We start from the raw sequence: 20686 nt of genomic DNA, 5'->3' as shown, positions 1-20686 counted from the left end.
CAGAGGGCTGATGATGATAATGACAGTGCATTGTGCTAGCATGCTCTAATATGAATATAAATGTGACAAGAATTGTTAATTATCATGAGTACCAAGGTGCTTTTTCTAGTCTTTGAAACAAACACCAAACCAAACCAGACAAAGGCTATGTCTTCACTGATCAAAAAGGCATGTTTTTATTGTGGGATAACGAAAACACGTTTGCTATCACACATTGTAAAAACATAGTGGAGACAAGGCACTTTAGTTTTACCACAAGGTAAACTCGGTGAGGTCAACTATGATTGAGGGCTATGGTGCTGACCTCACCTAGCTACCTCGCAATAAAAACTACAAGTGTTTTGTCTCCACTTAGGATTGTGAGGTAACAATCACATTAGTTATCTTGCTGTGTAAAACAAAACAAAAACAAAAACAAACAAAAACATCTTTGTGTCAGTGAAGACAAAGCCAAAATGCCAAATTGCACAAACAGACAGTTGCCTCTTATCAAAGATAGAGAAACAAATGTTTAGAAACATCGGTGTAATGAAGAATGAACAAATTCCTCACCTTTTCTGATAATAGTTTATATTGTTTCATTAATGGCTGCACCTTGGAAGACTCAGAATATGTTTCACCATATATCCATCCATTTGCAAACTGAAAAAAGTGAAGGAAGAAAGGAAAAAGCAGCGGGAATATGAAGAAAGAATAATCAGAAATCTTATATTTATTTACTTATGAAAAAGAATTGGGGTAATGCTCCTGTAAGACTCTTTTCTTATTCAAGTCCAAATCTTTTGCTCCCTTCCCCACTAGCCTCTCACAACCTAACCTCCTGCCCCCACCCCTCGCGCACGCACACACACACACACACACACACACACAGAGGAATCAGTTAGGTACAGTGTCATTTTTACTTCTGAATGTCTAGATTTTTGTTATTTTATCACAACATTTATGTTAACTTAAAGTAAATACATTTGAATATACTTTCTTATTTACTATTCTGCCAGGGTGTCTGTATGAATAGGGACAACACTCTTTGAGGCATAGACAGCAGATTTTAACACCAAGCCTGTGGATTTTACAGAGATATAAAAGATCTTTTGAAAAAGTAAAACTTAAAGTGTGAAGTAACAAAACTACTTAAAAATCTACCAGTTACATTTTTCTCAAATACTGTAAAAGTTAAAACACACACACACACGAAATGCTGGCATGTTCAAGATCTGACCAGATGAGTGCAGTTATAGAACTCTTGAAAAAAGCAACTCTAAGATAAAAATGATGATACAGTCTTAGCCAGACATCACTGATGTAATGCTACAACAACCCCAAAAACTTGAGTAAAAACTTAAGTAGAATCCTTAGAAAATATAGGTAGATCCATAATATTCTGAATGCACTTTGATATGAAAATAATGTAATGTTACCTTTTCCATTGACCATTTATCATGAGAATGTTCTGCATATTTGTTAATGAAATATTCTAGCTTTTCAGGAATTGTAATACTGAAAAAGAAAAGAACAAATTTCAATACATTATATATGTTATAATTTGAAAGGGTTCTTTTAAAAGAAAATTTCTGAAAAACTATAGAGCACTATATACTGCCAATTAGAGTGGATTGTTGTGCTGGCTTCCCCATACAGATTCTGATACAAAGCCCACTGAAATCAGTGAAAAGCCTCCTATAGGCTGGAGACATATCAGTTGGAAGAGACAGAGGAGGAGAAAGACCTGGGTGTATTACTTGATCACAGGATGACTATGAGCCACCAATGTGATGAGGCCATGAAAAAGGCTAATGCAATCCTAGGATGCACAGGGTATTACCAGTAGATACAGAAAAATGTTAGTACCGTTATACAAGGCACTGATGAGACCTCATCCGGAATACTGTGTGCAATTCTGGTCTCCCATGTTTAAGAAAAATGAATTCAAACTGAAACAGGTGCAGAGAAGGGCTACTAGGATGATCCGAGGAATGGAAAACCTACTTTATGAGAGGAAACTCAAAGAGCTTGGCCTGTTTAGCCTAATCAACAGAAGGCTGAGGGGAAATTTAGAGAGAAGGCTGAGGGGAAATATGATTGCTGTCTATAAATACATCAGAGGGATAAATGCCAGAGAAGGAGAGGAGTTATTTAAGGAAAGTGCCAATGTTGATACAAGAACAAAGGGCAATAAACTGGCCATCAACAAGTTTAGGCTTTAAATTAGATGAAAGTTTCTAACCAACAAATGAGTGACATTTTGGAACAGCCTTTGAAGGGGAGCAGTGGGACAATAAACTTGAGCTTGATAAGTTTATGGAGGGGATGATGTGATGAGACTGCCTACACAACTGTGAGTGGCCTATCAGCAACTGCTAGCAGGAAATATCCCCAATGGCTGGAGATGGCACTCTAGATGGGGAGGACTCTGAGTTACTACAGGGAATTCTTTCCCAGGTGTCTGACTGGTGGGTCTTGCCAATGTGCTCAGGGTCCAACTAATTGCCATATTTGGGGTGGGAAGGAATTTCCCCCAGGCCATATTTTCAGAGACTCTGAGAGTTTTTCACCTTCCTCTGCAGCATGGGTCACTTGCAGGTTTAAACTAGAGTAAATGATGGATCCTCTGTAACCTGAAGTCTTTACATCATGATTTGAGGACTTCAGTAACTCAGCCACAGGTTATGTGTCTATTACAGGAGTGGGTGGGTGAGGTTCTGTGGCTTGAGATGTGCAAGAGGTCAGACTAGATGATCACAATAGTCCCTTCTGTCATTAAAATCTATGAGTATAATGACTTACAAAATGTACTGAAGTTTTCTGATATGGGTTTAGATTATTAACATCAACTTATTTGTGTTTTAAAATATATTTCAGTTCCTATTTTCCAGAAATACGGTGCATATTATATACATAACGTAAATTCACTGTCAACCACCTCTTGTTAAAGCATATTATAAACCTGTAAATTTCATTATGTATTGAAATACTGCAGTTTATAGCCACTCAAAAAGGTACAAATTTCAGATCCCACTGAATGCCTAAAAACCATTCAATATGAAAAATAATAAAATCAACATGAAAATAAACTAGCAATCTTTCAGGTGTGCAAGAGGGTACTGAAGTTGAAGTTGATTTACGACTACAGGAAGAGCAGTAATACTTTTCTTCCAAACAAAAACAAATACTATAGAACAGTGGTCACCAACCGGTCAATCGTGATCGACTGATGGATCCTAGAGGATCTCCCAGTCGATCGTGATCTCTGGCGGCACAGCAGGGCTGCCGCGAAGACAGGCTCCCTACTACCTGCCCCGCCCCCACACTGCTCCTGGAAGCAGCCAGCGCGGCCCCATGGGCAGAGGGCAGGGCTCTTGCAGAGAGGGGCAGCACGTGGAGCCACGTGCCAAACGCCCTCCCGCCCAGGGGCCACAGGGGCGCGTTGGCCCCTTCCAGGAGCGGCGTGGGGCCGGGGTAGGCAGGAAGCCTGCCTTAGCAGTAAGTGCTGCCCAGCAGAAGGCCGCACCCCAAACCCCAGCACTGAGCCCCCTCCTGGAGCCAGCACCCCAAACCAGACCTGAGCCCCCTCCCGGAGCTAATACCCCATACCCCCCCCCCCCGAACCCCGAGCCCTCTCCTGCACCTCAACCCCAGCCCTGACCCCCCTCCCAGAGCCAGCACCCCCACTCCCTCCTGCATCCAAACACTCTGCCCCAGCCCTGACCCCCCCCAAGCCAGAATCCTGTACCCCCTCCAGCACCCCGACACTCTGCCCCAGTCCAGAGCTCCCTCCTGCACCCCAACCATCGGCCCCAGGCTCAGCCCAGAATCCCCTCCCACGCGAACCCCTCAGCTCCAGCCCAGAGCCAACATGTCTTCCCAAACCCCAACCCCCGACCCGAGCCCAGTGAAAGTGAGTGAGGGTGGGGGAGAACAAGTGACGGGGGGGGGAACGGAGTTAGTGGGGTGAGAATTTGGGGAAGGGGCAGGGCCTCAGGGAAGGGGCAGGGAAGATCCTGGGTTGCCCTTAAATTCAAAAAGTGATCTTGGGCGTAAAAAGGTTGGATACCACTGCTATAGAACATTTTTTAATGAACAATTTATCATACAAAGCAGTCTCCTACACTTGTGTTCTTACAAAAGAAAAGGAAAATTGCTTACTGATAATTGTTTGTCATAGTACCCTCTTCTCCCATTCTCTGACAGCGGATTAAGGGATAGACAATGCCATAGTGCCATCTACTGGGAAGCAAGGAGAGTCTGTCCTTTAATCCTTTGTCATAGGATCAGAGAAAAGAGAGATGTACAACAGTAATTATTCCAAGTAGTTAACAATTAGTGTAGTACTGTGCAAAAATGTATCCAGGTACGAAGTAGGAAGAAGCCACAAAAAAATCATCATGTGTTCTCAGCAGGATTTTTTTTGTTTTTTTTGGGGGGGGGGGGGGGCACGATACAGACTCTGCATAAAGTCACAAATATAACAGATTGCCGCTGTTCACCTATAATCACTTCCAAAGAGGGTTAGGCATGGCTAGTACTTAGATGGGGGACTGGCAGGTAAACAGCTCATGACGGAGGTGATATTGGTAAGGCAGTACTTTCTCTTTTGAACCAATACTACACCAATGCCTTAGTATGGCGCTAAGGGAAAACTGTGATGCTTGAGATGATGTCTTTTGAAAGAGGTTAAAAACCAGTCTTGACAAATCTTGGTCCTTGAAAGTCCCATAACAACACTTTTTAATAGAGAGGAGTGTGGCCACCAGAGAGTTGGGCAAACTCTAATTATTTGGTTATTTATATTCTGTCTACCTAAAATTCACCCCCACAATATCAACTGGATAAAATAATCTTCATTTCATGTCCTAAATGGTTGTGTAAGTTATGTAGTTAGACACTTAGCACATTACACCTCACAGGTGATTGTACTTTAGTGGTGAGCAACATGATTCCTCTATTCAGGGCTAGATTGTGGCTTTTGCAGCCATCGTCACATTATGGGTGCATGTGTGCATAAGCCCAGTGCACCAGTGGCAGTGATTCGAGGTATTCTGCCTGTTGAGTGCTGAGATAGACAGAATGTCTATAAGGGTGCTTGCACAGCCATGCCTAGAAGTGATCTTGTGGAAGAGGTAGTGTGTGGTCTTATTTCTGTCAGGTTTGTATCACCATTGTGTGTACAGAAGTATGGGGCTATGGCCACATCCAGGATGTTAAATCCACTTGGGCTTTGTGCACTTGGGGTGTATAGAATCGCTGGATGGTGCACTCATAGGACACAAACAGTGGGATTCTGGCTGCCCATTGCAAAGATGTGGCAAGCTAAATAGAGGGCTCCTTCTGCCCACTTCCCCTCTTGGCACAACTATGCAAAACAGCCAGAACGTGGCCTGTAGCTTGGAATCCTTCCGGATAAAAAGGCATTACATAAATGTACAATCACCACCACATTTTGCAGAGTAAAATTTAAGTGTCAGTCGCAGGAATTTAGTACTTGGCTCCCATTAACTATTAATTATTATTTACTTTTACAACTCCCAAAAGTGTGCTAGGTGCTTCCTAGAACAAATGGGTTTGGGTAGTTTAATTTCCAGGCTGAAAATTTATCTCATTTGTGGTAAGGTGCCCAAGGAATATATAGTGAACCACTTGTGGCTTTCATGTTTTACAACCAAACAAGCCCCCCATTTTATCTTAAGGATGGTAATTCAAGATGGGCATGTACTTATGTGTTTTCTGTACTACCATATTTCAATTACAGGCTTAAACTGTTCATGGTAAAAATGAGCTACAACAGAAAAAGTTCATACTTTGAGGTATCAACAGGTTGTGGGTTAAAGTTCCCATCTGAATCCATTGAAGCCTGTTTTTCCATCATACTGACATAATTGGATTCCATGTAGTCTGGGGGTAAAGCTCCTGCAACTGCACTCAGGCAGGGCAAAGCCAGTTTGAACAGTTCCTGTTCATACTTCTGTGGAGAAACATGGGATAAAAAGACACAGTGTTGAATGGAGATTGTTTCCATTATTGCTGAAATTGATTCATCATTATAGCCATACATGAAACCAAATTGTCATGGAACAACTTTTTTACTCAATGTGAAATAGAATCTCAGTTCTGAAAATAAAAGAAACTGACATCTGAACTACAATGAAATACTACTGAATACTGAAGCTAGACTTAGGACCAAATCCTGCTTTCACTGAAGTCGATGGAAAAACAATTATTCACTTTGGTGGGAGCCAGACTGGTCCCTCACAGGGTGCCAGAACAGAGTAAAGCAGAGGAATATCCAACACTTGTCCAAGAACCTGGATTTTCTATACCAAATGGCTTCCCATCATGGTGAAATCCTCATCAGGTTGGGGGAAAAAAACACTATATAATGTCCAAATGTATTATCTAGTCTTGTTGAGCTAAGGTATAGACGATATTTCAAAGATAGTTTAGCTGATGTTTAAAATTTTTAAATAATCATGAAAAAAATAGCTGTAATAAACATTTGTGTGATTTAAATTTATTAAATTACCCAATATTTTTTTCCTTCCAAGGAGGAAAAAAGCCCTGAAGAGATAATATGATGGTACTTATAACAAATTAAACTTAATTTCTAGATGCATTTCATTAGTGCTACTATAGTGTATAATATAGGGCCTGATCCTACAAACTCGTACTCATATAAGTCGTCCTTATTACAGTAAGTGGGTCCATGGAACTGAAAGGTCCTATTGTGTCAGCAAGGATTAATTATGCTTCCCATCTTAGTCTATAACGGCCATTGCAAAGTTAACCTTTGTCCTGATAACCTTCAGGACACACTACAAGGCCCAATTTTCCCCCTTACCTGTGATGAGATAGGTGATGGGGAGGACTGAATAGAGGTGGGGGAGGACTCTGGTGGGGATTTGGTGGAGAGGTGAATTAACATTTGTTATATTAATGCTGTTGCTGCATTAATTGATTTCATCTGTGGTAACAGATGGGTCTATCAGTGTGTTTTTAAAGATTGTCAAGGGCAGATCGTTGGAAGGGCTCTCTTTTACTGTACAGTAATAAGTCATATAAACAAAAAGACAGATAAAATGTAAGGGTATACAAGATTGGACCCACACAGGATTGCATGGACACCATTTTATTTTTTTAATGATTATATTTATCATGGAAGCAGCATATTCCTTGACAAATTGTTAAACCTAAGCATGTTGAGGATCTTATATGTATACACTATTATTAGCTATTTGATTAAATAGTATTAAAAACACATAGCTTTAGCACATGCTGTTTGCCACATAATCTGTTGTGCATGTAATTGATGCAGAAGAATTTATAATAAAATTACATAATTTTGATGTCATTAACTCAAGTTGAAATATATACTTTGATTAGAAATGATCAGCCTACATTGTGATCATGGAGAACTACATAAAAATTACCTTTTGAGACAGGGCATCAAAAATACCCCAGAACAACTTTCTGGATAAATGAAGTTCTTCTTCTGATGCAGCACCAAAGTTGCCCCACCCACTTGGCAGGCAATAATACTTCCAGCATCTTTCATAATGATTTGTCAGCAACTAGAACACAAAATATTTTGAAAGCATCCAAAATATGTAATATAAACACAATCAATTATCTATCCTGACATTCAAACACTATACGATCCACACAATAATGACACTAGAACAATCTCTCAATTAATTCAAGGAGTTCATGTTCTAATATACTATTTGCCTTTAGAATCCAATACAGAAAATTATTACTAATAATTACAATTTTAAAACGGTGGCTAAGCATTTTAAAGTTTTCCCAATTCTTAATAGTCTGTAATTTTTTTAGATTTCAGATGAATGTTACCGCTTAACCTTAGATGGCACATCTGTTGTCTAGTGCTTAAGCATGAGAAAGAAGATGAGGTCCTCACCCTATTGAAGTCAATGGCAAAGTTCCAACAGACTTTAATAGAGCCAAGATATCACCCAGAGTGTTTGCATCCTGCATTTTATTCTGGACTCTACCAATGACTGCTGCAGGAAGAAAAGACAAGACTCCAGGAATGAGATTTAACTAGGCAGCGAAATTATTAAGCAATACATCTTGGAACTATCCAGCAATAACTCATTCAGTGCAGGTCATCCTTCCTTCTGTAATCCATATAATTTGGTAAAAGACTTCTGTCAACCCCCAACCCCTTTCTTCTGCCTGGTTCCAGAATCCCCTTGTATGAAGGATAAGTGGGTAGGGAAGAAGGGGTTGTCTCCTCACTGTACTAGACATTAGGAGTTCCATCCCCATTCTCCACCTTCTTTAGGAGCTGCTTTCTCCTAATCTGCTTCAAATCTAGTTTTTCAGGGAACCAGACTGTCTAGTGAACAAGCATTTGCACTGGACACCTGCAAAATTGTGATCAAATGAATTTAAAAACCTAATCTCTTTCCACCAGCTCCCTGGCCTGCTGAGAGGAAACTGAAAAAAACCTACATTGCCCACGCCAATTTGGCACTAAGGGAAAAATTCCATCCCAACCCCCAAAATACTGGCAGGCCCAAAAACCTGGTCTTCCTCTAATTCCAACTGGCAGAAATGGGGAGCTTTTTCTCAGGGCACAGAATGGTGCCCTGGACAGGGGGGAAGGGTTTATAAGCCCTCCCTTGGGTGGACAGGGGCTAGTAAGTTTATGTTGCCTCCTTCTGACCCATCCATCAGCCAAAGAGTCCCCCTCTTCCCATCCTCAAGTCCACAAAGAGACTGGGTTCCCATGAGGAGGGGAAGAAAGAAGTAGGAAATCTTTAAAGGGGCCAAGGGATTTATTTTCCTCCCTGCTGGTCCAGGCAAAGCCTTCCCATCTCTGAGGCTGAGGAAAGGGGAGCATTTTGTGACCTTTGTCGAATCTGTTCACCTCTGAGGCACTGAGTTTACCCACCTGGGAAACAGGTATAACTAATACTTACACCTTGTGTATCTCAAAGGTGTATTCTTAAACTTAATTGAGATAAACTGCTTTGAGAATTTAGATGAAAGATGCTATAAAAAGGATAAATACTTATTGTAATCCTTCATGATTCTCTTAAGAACTGAACATTAAAGGTGCTCAGAGAAATAAACTCCTTGAAACATGGCAATTTTTGCTTTTAACTTTAACATTGATTGTAAAAGTTGAAAACAGAAGTGTGATAAATGAACAAATAGTACAGAAATCTAGGAATGACAGTCAGGTGTACAGCCTGCCTTTCTGTTGGGTCACCTAGATGTGCACACTCCACTCCCAACAAACCTATACATTCACAGCGAAGGGAAAACAGAGTCTTTGTGTCAAAAATGGCTAGGGCTGCAGGGCTGTCACGGCGGTGGTCTTGGCCCAGCTCCCCAATCTGGGCATTGTGACCTGAGGCAGATTTGGCAGACTACTGAGGAGAGATTTATGTCAATTGTATTTAAAGAGGTACAGATCATTGAATTTTCATATCCATGACTTTACCCACCATTTCCCCTGAACTTCTAAGTTTACTAAATTTACCATGGCAGTGCCGTGATTTTTGATAAAGAATGCTGTGACAAATCTGCAGCGCTAATAATGGCAACGGCATCATTAAATATTCCTAAGAGCATGTACGGGTGTGTTTTAGGAAGCAGTACTGTTACAGATATAGTACAGTAAAAACTTAACTAAAATATTGCACAATCAAAATGAGTTATGTGACAGATAGGAGGAGACTAAAAATAATTTGTATTAAATAATAAGTATTTTTGATAAGTGGTCCGAAACATTAAGTTCAACACAGGCTGCTGGAGATTATTTTATTTCTGCACATAATTTACTTTCTATACAATATTTTTTTCTCAGAAACCCTGGGGCAGTCTTAAATCTAAAGAAGTTATTTATGTTGAGAGCAGCATACCATTTATCATCCTGAAGGCATACTGATATGCCTGTTCTATGACAGAAGATACGTTGTTCTATGACAGAAGTTCTTAACCTTTTCCATACCATGACCCTATCTTACAACAGCAAAGAGTTTCAGGACTCCCCTTTCCATCTGGCTATAAATGAAAGGAAGGGTGGTCAGAGTCCCTTGAACCTGATTGCCCCACCCTGAGGCTCACCCCTAGGCTGAGAATGTATGTTCTACGAAACTTTTGTGAAAGGCAACAAAAGTGAATTCTTGATATTTTGAAATTGCCTTCACCAGAAGGCCAGCACCTATAAAGTAAAATTTTTGTCAGCACTGCAAAAGTTGCTGAGTCAGACTCTTAAGAGCAATAACAGAGCACCAGGGAGCTTCATATTTTTTTTAAATTATCAGAAAGAAGAGAAGTGGCATTATAAAAGCATGATTCCATTGTGTCTGGAATACACCTTTTGGAAAGCTCTTGGTCCCTATTTTCATTCTATTTTAGTCTTCTGGGCTGGAATCCTGAGATTATTAGAGGTTCAAAATAATATCACTCATGATGTATTGTCACTAAAGTGGAGGACTCTTTAGAATATCTAAAGGACAGTTCTTGGCATGGAAGTTAAACAACGGATATATCATTCTCTCTTTTCAGGAGAGTTCCAGGGCATAAAAGAAAAATACTAAGCTAGATTTTTTTTTTAATTCATCTATTTCAACAATCCTGCAGAGAGAAAAAATGTTCCATAGATAGATGACTCCACCTACCGTAAAGTAAACAAACAAAATATTCTGAGTTACAGCCAGTATACGAGGCACCAGACCTTCATCTTCTCATAAGTCAGAACAAATCACAAGACACAAAACTGAAAATACATAGTACATTATAATAGAGATACTAAATTCAAAGTTATAACTCCCTGGAATCTTCAGAAAGTCCTGCAGGGGTGGGAGGGAGGGAGGATTTTGACCACAACCAAAAATGTAACTATATATTTGTAGTCCAGGTGTACTGCTCCCATGGATTTAAAAAGCGAACCCAATGTTGTAAGTATTTTCAGAACTAAACAAAGATCAAGATCGGGGGAGGGATAGCTCAATGGTTTGAGCATTAGCCTGCTAAACTCAGGGTTGTGAGCTCAATCCTTGAGGGGGCCACATAGGATGCTAGTGAAGGCAGGGGGCTGGACTTGATGACCTTTCAGGGTCCCTTCCAGTTCTATGAGATAGGTATATGTAATGGGAAGCACCTAAATCTTCATCACACCTGTAGAATCATAGATATGACCATTTCCTTCCATATCCTTGGGAGACCTTATTGAATTAAGTTTAAGTATCTTTAGCATCCATTGTATTAAATGAATGAATTAGTGTTATTGTGGGGCAAGACTGTATGTAACCTCTTGAGGAGGGAGATGTGACAGATGTGAGAACTGGGGGTTCAAAGGACTACATTAAACCATGTGCCAGACAAGAATGGACTTTTTGGAACAAAAAGCGTTAACTGGTTTTCCTGGGGAATATCTAGTGGGAGGTGAATGCAAATCCCTCAACTCCAGTTATGCAAAAACCCAGTCTTTTGCAGCTATGCCCTGTGTGCTGCTGATCTATTACTGAAGACCAAGATCAAAGGCCTGAGCTGTAAAAAGAAATGGCTGCTCTGCCCAACCTATGTGCAGGTTCTGAATCTGAGACAGACATGACCTTGTAATCTCTGGGACAACTCAGCTATGGGTTTTGAAGGACTGACACCTACCAGAGCCCAAGTTTGGAGCTGGGGTGATCTCTGGTAAGCTTTTAGAATTCATGTAGGGGTTTTTTTATTATTTTTAATACTTTTTCTCTGTAATGCTTTCACCTTAAGAATAAACCTGCTTGCTTATAATGAGCTGTGTTGTTACTTGTAACCGAGGGCAATCACATTGTTCATAACCCCCGGAGAAAAAAACAAAACGCAGACACATGCCTTCCATGCAGTCTGGCGGGCTGAGGATACCACAGTGTAGACAAGAAACTCTGCAGCCTGGAAAACCCCCAGTCAAGAGGGAGAGAGGCATAAGTCTCTACCCAAGAGAGGAGACAGATGAAATTAAACATGACCTGCTTCTTATAAAAGGAAGGAGAAAAGGCAAAATAAAAGGAGAACAGCTGAAATGTCTTGCCGAAAGCTGTGTTCGGAAATCATCAGAAGCGAGTTTTCATAGTTCACTAAAAAACAGTAGGATATAAGGTGGTGAATGATTCAGTTCTTGGCACACTGAGGCTTTACTCTGAGGACTCTGTGTTGAGGATCTTGTCTAAGTAAGTATATAAGTGTATCCCTTCATGGAGCAGAGCCGCAACCAGCATCAACAGGAGACGATAAAACCTTTGAAGCCTGAAGACAACTTGAATGGTAGGAAAAAGATCTGGATTCCTCAGACATCCCAACTATCAGGCCTCATCCTCAAAGGAAACCTGCACAACACTTCCAGAAGATGAGCCTGGGAGCTTAAATTCGTAACTTTGCTAGACACTAAAAATCATGGTCTTAATTAAGACACTGCATTTATGGCTTATTACAAAATTCTATAACCCACTAACCTCCCTTTTTGACCTATGACTATAGGGATGTTAACAGGCCACTTCACCTTGAATGGTTCCCCTTAGAGTATGTACTAGTGACTTATGCTAAACTATCTGCTCAATCTTGTATTTAGCGGTGACACACTGAGTTCCTTTCCCAGACCTGAAGAACAGCTCGGTAAGTTCAAAAACTTGTCTCTCTCGCCAACAGAAGTTGGTTCAATAAAAGATATTACCTCACCCAGCTTTGTCTCTCTAATATCCTTGGACCAACACGGCTACAACACTGCATACAGAGAAAATGAGTCCGTTTTCTGGGAGGAGAGAGACTAAACACGCAGAGCCCAAGCTGGAGATCCTGGGGAGCCACCCAGAAATTTACATGACCTTGCTCTATTTATGCCTTGGAATCATCTCTCTCACCCTCTCTCCATCTTGTTTCTTTTTTACAAGGGCTTGAAGAAAGGACAGAATTGGAAGGAGAGTCAGAGATGAGGCATGAACTTTATGCTTCCGTGTGGACTGATCAGAAGTGAGCATTAGTGGCTGTCACAAAGAATATTCTTTCTCCTTGCTTCCTGCTAGAGTGATGACATGATATTGTTTCCTCTACCAGATGGAGGCAAGGCAACATACAAGTAATAGTACATTGTATACAAGAAGATTAAAATATACCTTTACTGTAAACCACACATACCTTCAGAGGCATCTTTGCATGCTCATTTAATAGAGGAACATCAAACACTAATCTCCTCAGCAAGTGTTGCATCATGGAAGGCCTCAGTTGGCTGTAGGTAGACAGACAGTTTCAACAGAGCATACAACTAGCTTTTATGCAATAAATAGACAATGCATTAAAGTAACCACACACTCCAAGGATCTGTGCCAATTGTCCTACTCCTTCAGATATTCCCAAATCCATAAAGTGATGTAATTTTGTTGGTGACACAGCAGATTAAAAATGTGTGGGAAGGAAATGGAGAGCAAACAATAACAGAGGCATTCTAAACAAAACTTCCAGAATATGCTACTTCCAGCTATGTTCCAGTGTGAACAACATAAATTACAAAAAAAAAAAAAAAAAAAATTGTGAAAACACAAGCTCTGAAATAGAGAAGAGGAGGACAGGTGCAAAACAGAAAATGTAATATTCCGATACTATATTTGATTATCACCATGCATACTGCAACACATAAAAAAAGCACATAAGAATAATATTTTGCCAATATTCTTGCATTGAAGAAGCCATATAAGCTAAGTTTTGACACTGTGGATGTACTATACTAGGGCCAAAGAGTATTGGGCATCAGCTGGAAAGAGAACAAACAACAGTGATTTGTCTATATGCCACTCTATAATAGGCAGAGAATATACATATAAAAAGTCTCTCAATAACAGCAAACTGTGAACAGATACAATATTGACATTATCAAGATTAAAGTATTGTTATTAACTAATATGAACTAAGGTTTAGGAAATATGACCTTTGAGAAAAGGTTAAAAAAACTGAGCATGTTTAGTCTCGAGGAAAAGGGGGGACCTGATAACAGCCTTCAAATATGTTAAGGGCTATTAGAGGGAGGAAAGTGATCAATTGTTTTCGATGCTCACTGACAGTAGGATAAGTAGTAACTGGAATTATATGCAGCAAGAGAGATTTAGGTTACATATTAGGAAAAATCTTTCCAACTATAAGGTTAGTTAAGTACCAGAATAGGTTACCAAGGAGTGTTGTGGAATCCCCATCACCTGAGTTTTTTAAAAACAGATTAGACCAGCATCTGTCAGGGATTGTCTAGGTAAAATTGGTCCCACCTCAGCACTAGATGATCTCTCATGGTCCCTTCCCACCCTATATTTCTATGATTCTATAATATATAGCATAAAGAATCCAGTACACTGCTTTTATTTGCCCTGAACTTCAAAATTACCACTAACAATACAAGGTGTGTCACTTTTGAACTGACTAGGAGGTTAATTAGGAAAAATCATGTGGGTTAAAATTTTCAAAAGTGCATAAATGATGTAGGTGCCTCAGTCCCACTGAAAGTCAGTGGGACTTAGGTTCCTGAATGCTTGCACATTTTGAAAATGGAACCTGGGCATGTTTGAAAATTTTGCACTTGGGCTGCTAGACTTGAGAAGGGAGAACATAGGCAAAATTTCCAAGATGGAAAGAGGGTGGCACTAATGCAACTGATAGGTTGGAAAGTGTGCTGATCGTGAACTACTATGTAATTAAAGATCAGCTAGGATTTAAAATGTAACTGATAACTGAATAGCTTCAGCAAGCAATATAACCTTCTATAATAAATCCCCACACAGTACTATCAGTTTGCAATGTTAAAAATGCTCTTAAAAATGATACTCTATTATGTTCATAATTCCTTATTTATATAGATTTTTGTCCCCAATGCAGTGTGTTCTCTTAGTTGCTTACTGTGGTTAATTAAGGAGAATCTGTTAATAGAACAATAACTGAAAATTGCATTTACATGTAATTACCAGCTGTGCAACTTGAATATAGTCAAGTATATATTTATTTAATATATCTTTCCCAGACTCCGCAAAAATGGAAAAATACAGTATCTGAAGAGTGACAGTGTATTAAATAAAATCCATAACCATGCTACTGATAAAAGGTGACATGTAGTTAGCTACTCTGCCTTCATGCTCTTGTATATATCACATCTCAATATAACAACTCATCTTTCTATGGAGCCAGGGATATTCACTGACTTACCCACAAATAGAGAGTAAACATTCTTCAATGGAATCCCGCTGAGCTTTGGTAAGAGAGCAGCCCTTGGAGAGTCTGTACACAGTATGTAATAAGGAATCTATGAGGGAGGCATGGTGCTCTGTGCCAGCAAAAAGAGGAGCACATCTGGTCAACAAAGGCAAGACTGCAGTACAAAGGTATCGATTCAGAGCCAAGGCCATGTCTGTAGCACTCAGAGCAGCCTATGAAACAAATTAAACACAAACAATGAGACTTGTTTAATAAATATTGTTACAAAGGAAAATAACTACATTTTGCAGTTTTTGCTTTCATAGTAGATACAAAAGGAATTAATTTTCACAGGCACAAAGGGGAAACTCTCCTCCCTACATGCCATGTATGATACATTTACACACTATTTTTTCAAATATTCTATAATTATTTTGTGGAAAATGTTAAAGAAGAAGGTGAAATTTGGAAAAGTAATGAGACTTAATACAAGGAGAGACAGACAGACAATATACATCTTACAGCATGTATATTCCATTCTAACCTCCTATATTCAGTCACTTGTTACTTTCCAAACATGTCACTTACTGTGTAGAGATTTTTCCAGGTGAAAAAATATCTTTTAAAAAATCCAATTATATATACTATTTTCCCTGAAAAACAACATGCTATAGAGAGATGCCAAAAATGGGGATCTACAAAATGTTAATGATTATTCCACTTATAAACTTTATGATACATAGATACACAGATATTATATACAGAGGTGGGCTCAAGCTGCAGAAATTATTTTGAACTGTCTAAAGTTCATGAAGCATTTGACATGGTGTTTTGGGTCAGCCATCAGAAAGACTGGTGCTGTTTACAAAATTCAGATGCATTTTTAGATTTTGAACACACCACATATTCAGGTCCAATACAAGGCTTTGTTTCAAGTCCATTCTCTCTCTTTTACACACACAATGGAGTGTGTTTAAAGTATGACCTCTGGATATTCACACCTCTGGCAATGTTGAGCTTTGGAACCTTCTGGAAAATAAAGGCAACTGAGGCACTGAACAGTCAAAGTTGAGGTTATAGTAGGGCTATGTGGCCTCCAATTGCCTTGATTCCTTCTGCAAAACTCAAGCATCCTATGAAGTCAAAATTCCTGGAAAGGTTCACTTCTTGGAATTGATGTTCTTGGTGTTCATATTAAACTTGGGCCCTACAGCTCCAAACCATCCAGTACTGACTTGCCTGACATTTAAGTAAAAAGCAGCTTGCCTTGTTTCCTCACAAAAAATCACTTGTTTATACTTCATTCACATTTGCAAGTTCTTTTCCCATTACTAGAAACTTTTTTTTTTAAATGAAAACAAACACTACAAAATCTGATCATGTCAAATATACATCAAGTGGACTATGTTTCTGATACCTCTGCTCTAGGGTGAGCTCTTACTGTTGCCAGCACAATTGTATCTTATCTGTTTTCTGTAACTATAGAATGATGATCTGCTTAAAAACAAGTTTAAAGTTCCTGAAATAAGACTACTGACATATAGTACATTCTCGTTCAAAGTATCTGCTCTGGATGTAGAGTTATAACTTGCTGATTAATGACAAATATTTTCCCTTTTAGCCTTGCAGAACCAACACAGCCAAGAATAATATGGATTTTATTCCTTATCCTTCAAAAAAGGGCAAAAATTCTGTGCCACAGGCAGTCATGCCCACTTCTCTTCTGACTTTTTTGCCTCCTTCCATCTGGAATCTTGAAGCCTAAGGCTCAGCCCTCAGACTCCCATTTTCCTTCTGGCCCATATAGGAAAAATTACAAGGGACAGATGACTGAAAATAGGACAGGTGATTCCAAGGCAGAAATAGGACAAAGTCAAGAGAGTTCCAGAGTAAGAGGCAGACTCAGATCACAGACTTCTGGAAAAGAAATCCTTTAGCCCAGTTCCCTAGGGAGAGGCCCTTAGTTATATCCACAGGCACCTGATCTGATTTTAGATCGAGGACTCAACATAACATAAGAACATAAGAACGGCCGTACCGGGTCAGACCAAAGGTCCATCTAGCCCAGTATCCTGTCTACCGACAGTGGCCAATGCCAGGTGCCCCAGAGGGAGTGGACCAACAGGCGATGATCAAGTGATCTCTCTCCTGCCATCCATCTCCATCCTCTGACAAACAGAGGCTAGGGACACCATTCCTTACCCATCCTGGCTAATAGCCATTAATGGACTTAACCACCATGAATTTATCCAGTTCTCTTTTAAACACTGTTATAGTCCTAGCCTTCACAACCTCCTCAGGTAAGGAGTTCCACAAGTTGACTGTGCGCTGCGTGAAGAAGAACTTCCTTGTATTTGTTTTAAACCTGCTGCCTATTAATTTCATTTGGTGCCCCCTAGTTCTTGTATTATGGGAATAAGTAAATAACTTTTCCTTATCCACTTTCTCCACATCACTCATGATTTTATATACCTCTATCATATCCCCCCTTAGTCTCCTCTTTTCCAAGCTGAAGAGTCCTAGCCTCTTTAATCTCTCCTCATATGGGACCCGTTCCAAACCCCGAATCATTTTAGTTGCCCTTTTCTGAACCTTTTCTAGTGCCAGTATATCTTTTTTTAGATGAGGAGACCACATCTGTACGCAGGCTCTGAAAGTCTCTTTGCTGGGCCTCTGCGGGTTGTGGCCCTGGGCTTGAGGTGTGAAGTCTCTATAAGACAAGCATTAATCTGGAGAATATGCCTCTTTGCTGCTTTTCAAGATGTTCTTAAAGGTCAGCAGCACCAGGGGGTGCATCCAACAAGGGGGAATGGACAGAGGCCACCTTGAAAGAGAAGAATGTTATTTTGTGCAGTGCTTGACAAACTGAGGGAATTGACAAATCAAAGAATTTAAATCTTTACCGTATCTAAGGAAGCAGCAGCACGGAGATCTGGCAGAAAGCCAACTTCAAGGAGATGTAGAAGGAAATCCTGGTCCTCAATTCCATAGACTCTGTCAAGGAACAAAACCATGGCTGCCTTGTGATCTGGGCAAAACCCCGCTGACATGTCAGGTTCCACCACAGTACCATCTAAAAGGAAGCAATAAGGCTTCAATAAAAAGGATCATTCTGCATAGGCAAGGGTATTGAGCAACTGTTAATATCTGAACATTTTCCATGTGTTCATGTTACACAAAGGCAACCAGTTCATAGCTTGACTGAATAAAATGCATAAGGCAACCTAAATCCAGGTAAACCCTATACTATAAGTAGGTGGTCTCATTCATACTCTGCGTGTCAAAGCAGTCACACTACCTGACTCTCTTATGCAATGTAAGAAAAATCCCCTGTTATATATTGTTTTCACTAAAAAGGTCCAATGAAAAGTGAGCAGCAGAATGATTCTGACTTGTATCACCCTGCAATGCAGCACCAGTGAGAATACCTGAAAGGCAGGTTCATTAACAAAAGGAATGAGAGCAAGAGATTACAAGAAGAAAAACTCAAAAAGGACCATTTACTAGAAGATCTTAAAAGGTGATGGAAATTCAGAGCTATTTTTTGAGCTTTAAGAAGTTTATACATGAAAACTATCCTTTGATGACACAATCAAGATGCTGTTAGTGAAGGATCTGTACAGTTATGTTTGAAAACATAACAGAAATGTTAATCCTTTTGATACTTTCTTTCCAAATAATATTTTTTATTCCTGTATTTCATAGAGTGCTGTTTAGTTACAACTTCTGTCTATAATACGTTCTTATTTGTAAGGTAAATTAGCATCGCTGTGTTTGTAACACTGTATTAGAATCAGGATATTCTTGTGCTGTAAGTGCTGCAGCGAGCCACGCTGCACACATGCCTGCAAATGCAGTGATAATTCTGCTAAATGCCAGCAACATGGGGCTGACCCTGCTCCTGCCAGGAGCCTTATGCAGGCTGACTTGGAGTCCCATTTAATTTATTGGGTCTCTGGTGTGACTGGAATAACAGAGACTTGGTGGGGTAACTCACATGACTGGAGCACTGTCATGGATGGGTATAAACTGTTCAAGAAGGACAGGTGGGGGAGAAAAGGTGGAGGAGTTGAACTGTATGTAAGAGAGCAGTATGACTGCTCAGAACTCAAGTATGAAACTGGAGAAAAGCCTGTTGAGAGCCTTTGGGTTAAGTTTAGAGGCGAGAGCAACACGGGTGATGTCGTGGTGGGCATCTGCTATAGACCACCAGACCAGGAGGATGAGGTAGACGAGGCTTTCTTTAGACAACTAACAGCAGTTTCCAGATAACAGGCCCTGGTTCTCATGGGGGACTTCAATCACCCTGATATCTGCAGGGAGAGCAATACATTTTTGGAGAGCGCCGGAGGAACCATCTAGGGGCCATGCTCCTCTTGACCTGCTGTTTACAAACACGGAAGAATTGGTAGGGGAAGCAGAAGTGTGTGGCTACCTGGGCAGCAGTGATCATGAGATGGTTGACTTCAGGATCCTGACAAAAGGAAGAAAGGAGAGCAGCAGAATACGGACCCTGGATTTCAGACAAGCAGACTTTGACTCCCTCAGGGAACAGATGGGCGGGATACCCTGGGAGGCTAATATGAGGGGAAAAGGAGTCCAGGAGAACTGGCTGTATTTTAAAGAAGCCTTATTGAGGGCACAAGAACTAACCATCCCGATGTGCAGAAAGAATAGCAAATATGTCAGGCGACCAGCTTGGCTTCACAGAGAAATCTTCGGTGAGCTTAAACACAAAAAGGAAGCTTACAAGAAGTGAAAACTTGGACAGATGACTAGGGAGGAGTATAAAAATATTGGTTGAGCATGCAGGAGTGTAATCAGGAAGGCCAAAGCACAATTGGAGTTGCAGCTAGCAAGGGATGTGAAGGATAACCAGAAGGGTTTCTACAGGTATGTTAGCAACAAGAAGGTGGTCAGGGAAAGTGTGGGACCTTTGCTGAATGGGGGAGGCAACCTAGTGACAGATGATGTGGAAAAAGCTGAAGTACTCAATGCTTTTTTTTCCCGCCTCGGTCTTCACAGACAAGGTCAGCTCCCAGACTGCTGCACTGGGCAGCACAGTATGGGGAGGAGGTGAGCTGCCCTCAGTGGTGAAAGAACAAGTTAAGGACTATTTAGAAAAGTTGGACATGCACAAGTCCATGGGGCCAGATCTAATGCATCCGAGGGTGGTGAGGGAGTTGGCTGATGTGATTGCAGAGCCATTGGCCATTATCTTTGAAAACGTGTGGCAATGGGGAAGGTCCTGGACAATTGGAAAAAGGCTAATGTAGTGCCCATCTTTAAAAAAGGGAAGAAAGAGAATCCGGGGAACTACAGACCAGTCAGCCTCACCGCAGTCCCTGGAAAAGTCATGGAGCAGGTCCTCAAGGTATCCATTTTGAAGCACTTGGAGGAGAGGAAGGTGATCAGGAACAGTCAACATGGAGTCACCAAGAGCAAGTCATGCCTGACCAACCAGATTGCCTTCTATGATGGGATAGCTGACTGTGGATATGGGGAAAGCGAT

General features: G+C 40.5%; 1 protein-coding gene across 1 annotated transcript in view; it reads right to left on the bottom strand.

Moving 5' to 3' along the window:
- Nucleotides 1-20686, bottom strand: part of RYR2 (ryanodine receptor 2) — a 527178-nt gene that overhangs the window by 196719 nt on the left and 309773 nt on the right. Inside the window, exons 50-56 of the mRNA XM_065401458.1 lie at nt 18078-18247; nt 15187-15407; nt 13141-13231; nt 7422-7562; nt 5796-5959; nt 1419-1497; nt 553-642 (exon numbers count right to left, since the gene is read on the bottom strand). Of these exons, the coding sequence (XP_065257530.1) occupies nt 553-642; nt 1419-1497; nt 5796-5959; nt 7422-7562; nt 13141-13231; nt 15187-15407; nt 18078-18247 (956 nt within the window). The remainder of the gene's footprint in view (nt 1-552; nt 643-1418; nt 1498-5795; nt 5960-7421; nt 7563-13140; nt 13232-15186; nt 15408-18077; nt 18248-20686) is intronic.

The sequence above is a fragment of the Emys orbicularis genome, chromosome 3, assembly GCF_028017835.1.
Source record: "Emys orbicularis isolate rEmyOrb1 chromosome 3, rEmyOrb1.hap1, whole genome shotgun sequence".
Lineage (NCBI taxonomy): Eukaryota > Metazoa > Chordata > Testudines > Emydidae > Emys > Emys orbicularis.
The sequence above is the reverse complement of the archived record's forward strand: the minus strand, read 5'-3'. Positions and strand labels throughout refer to the sequence as shown.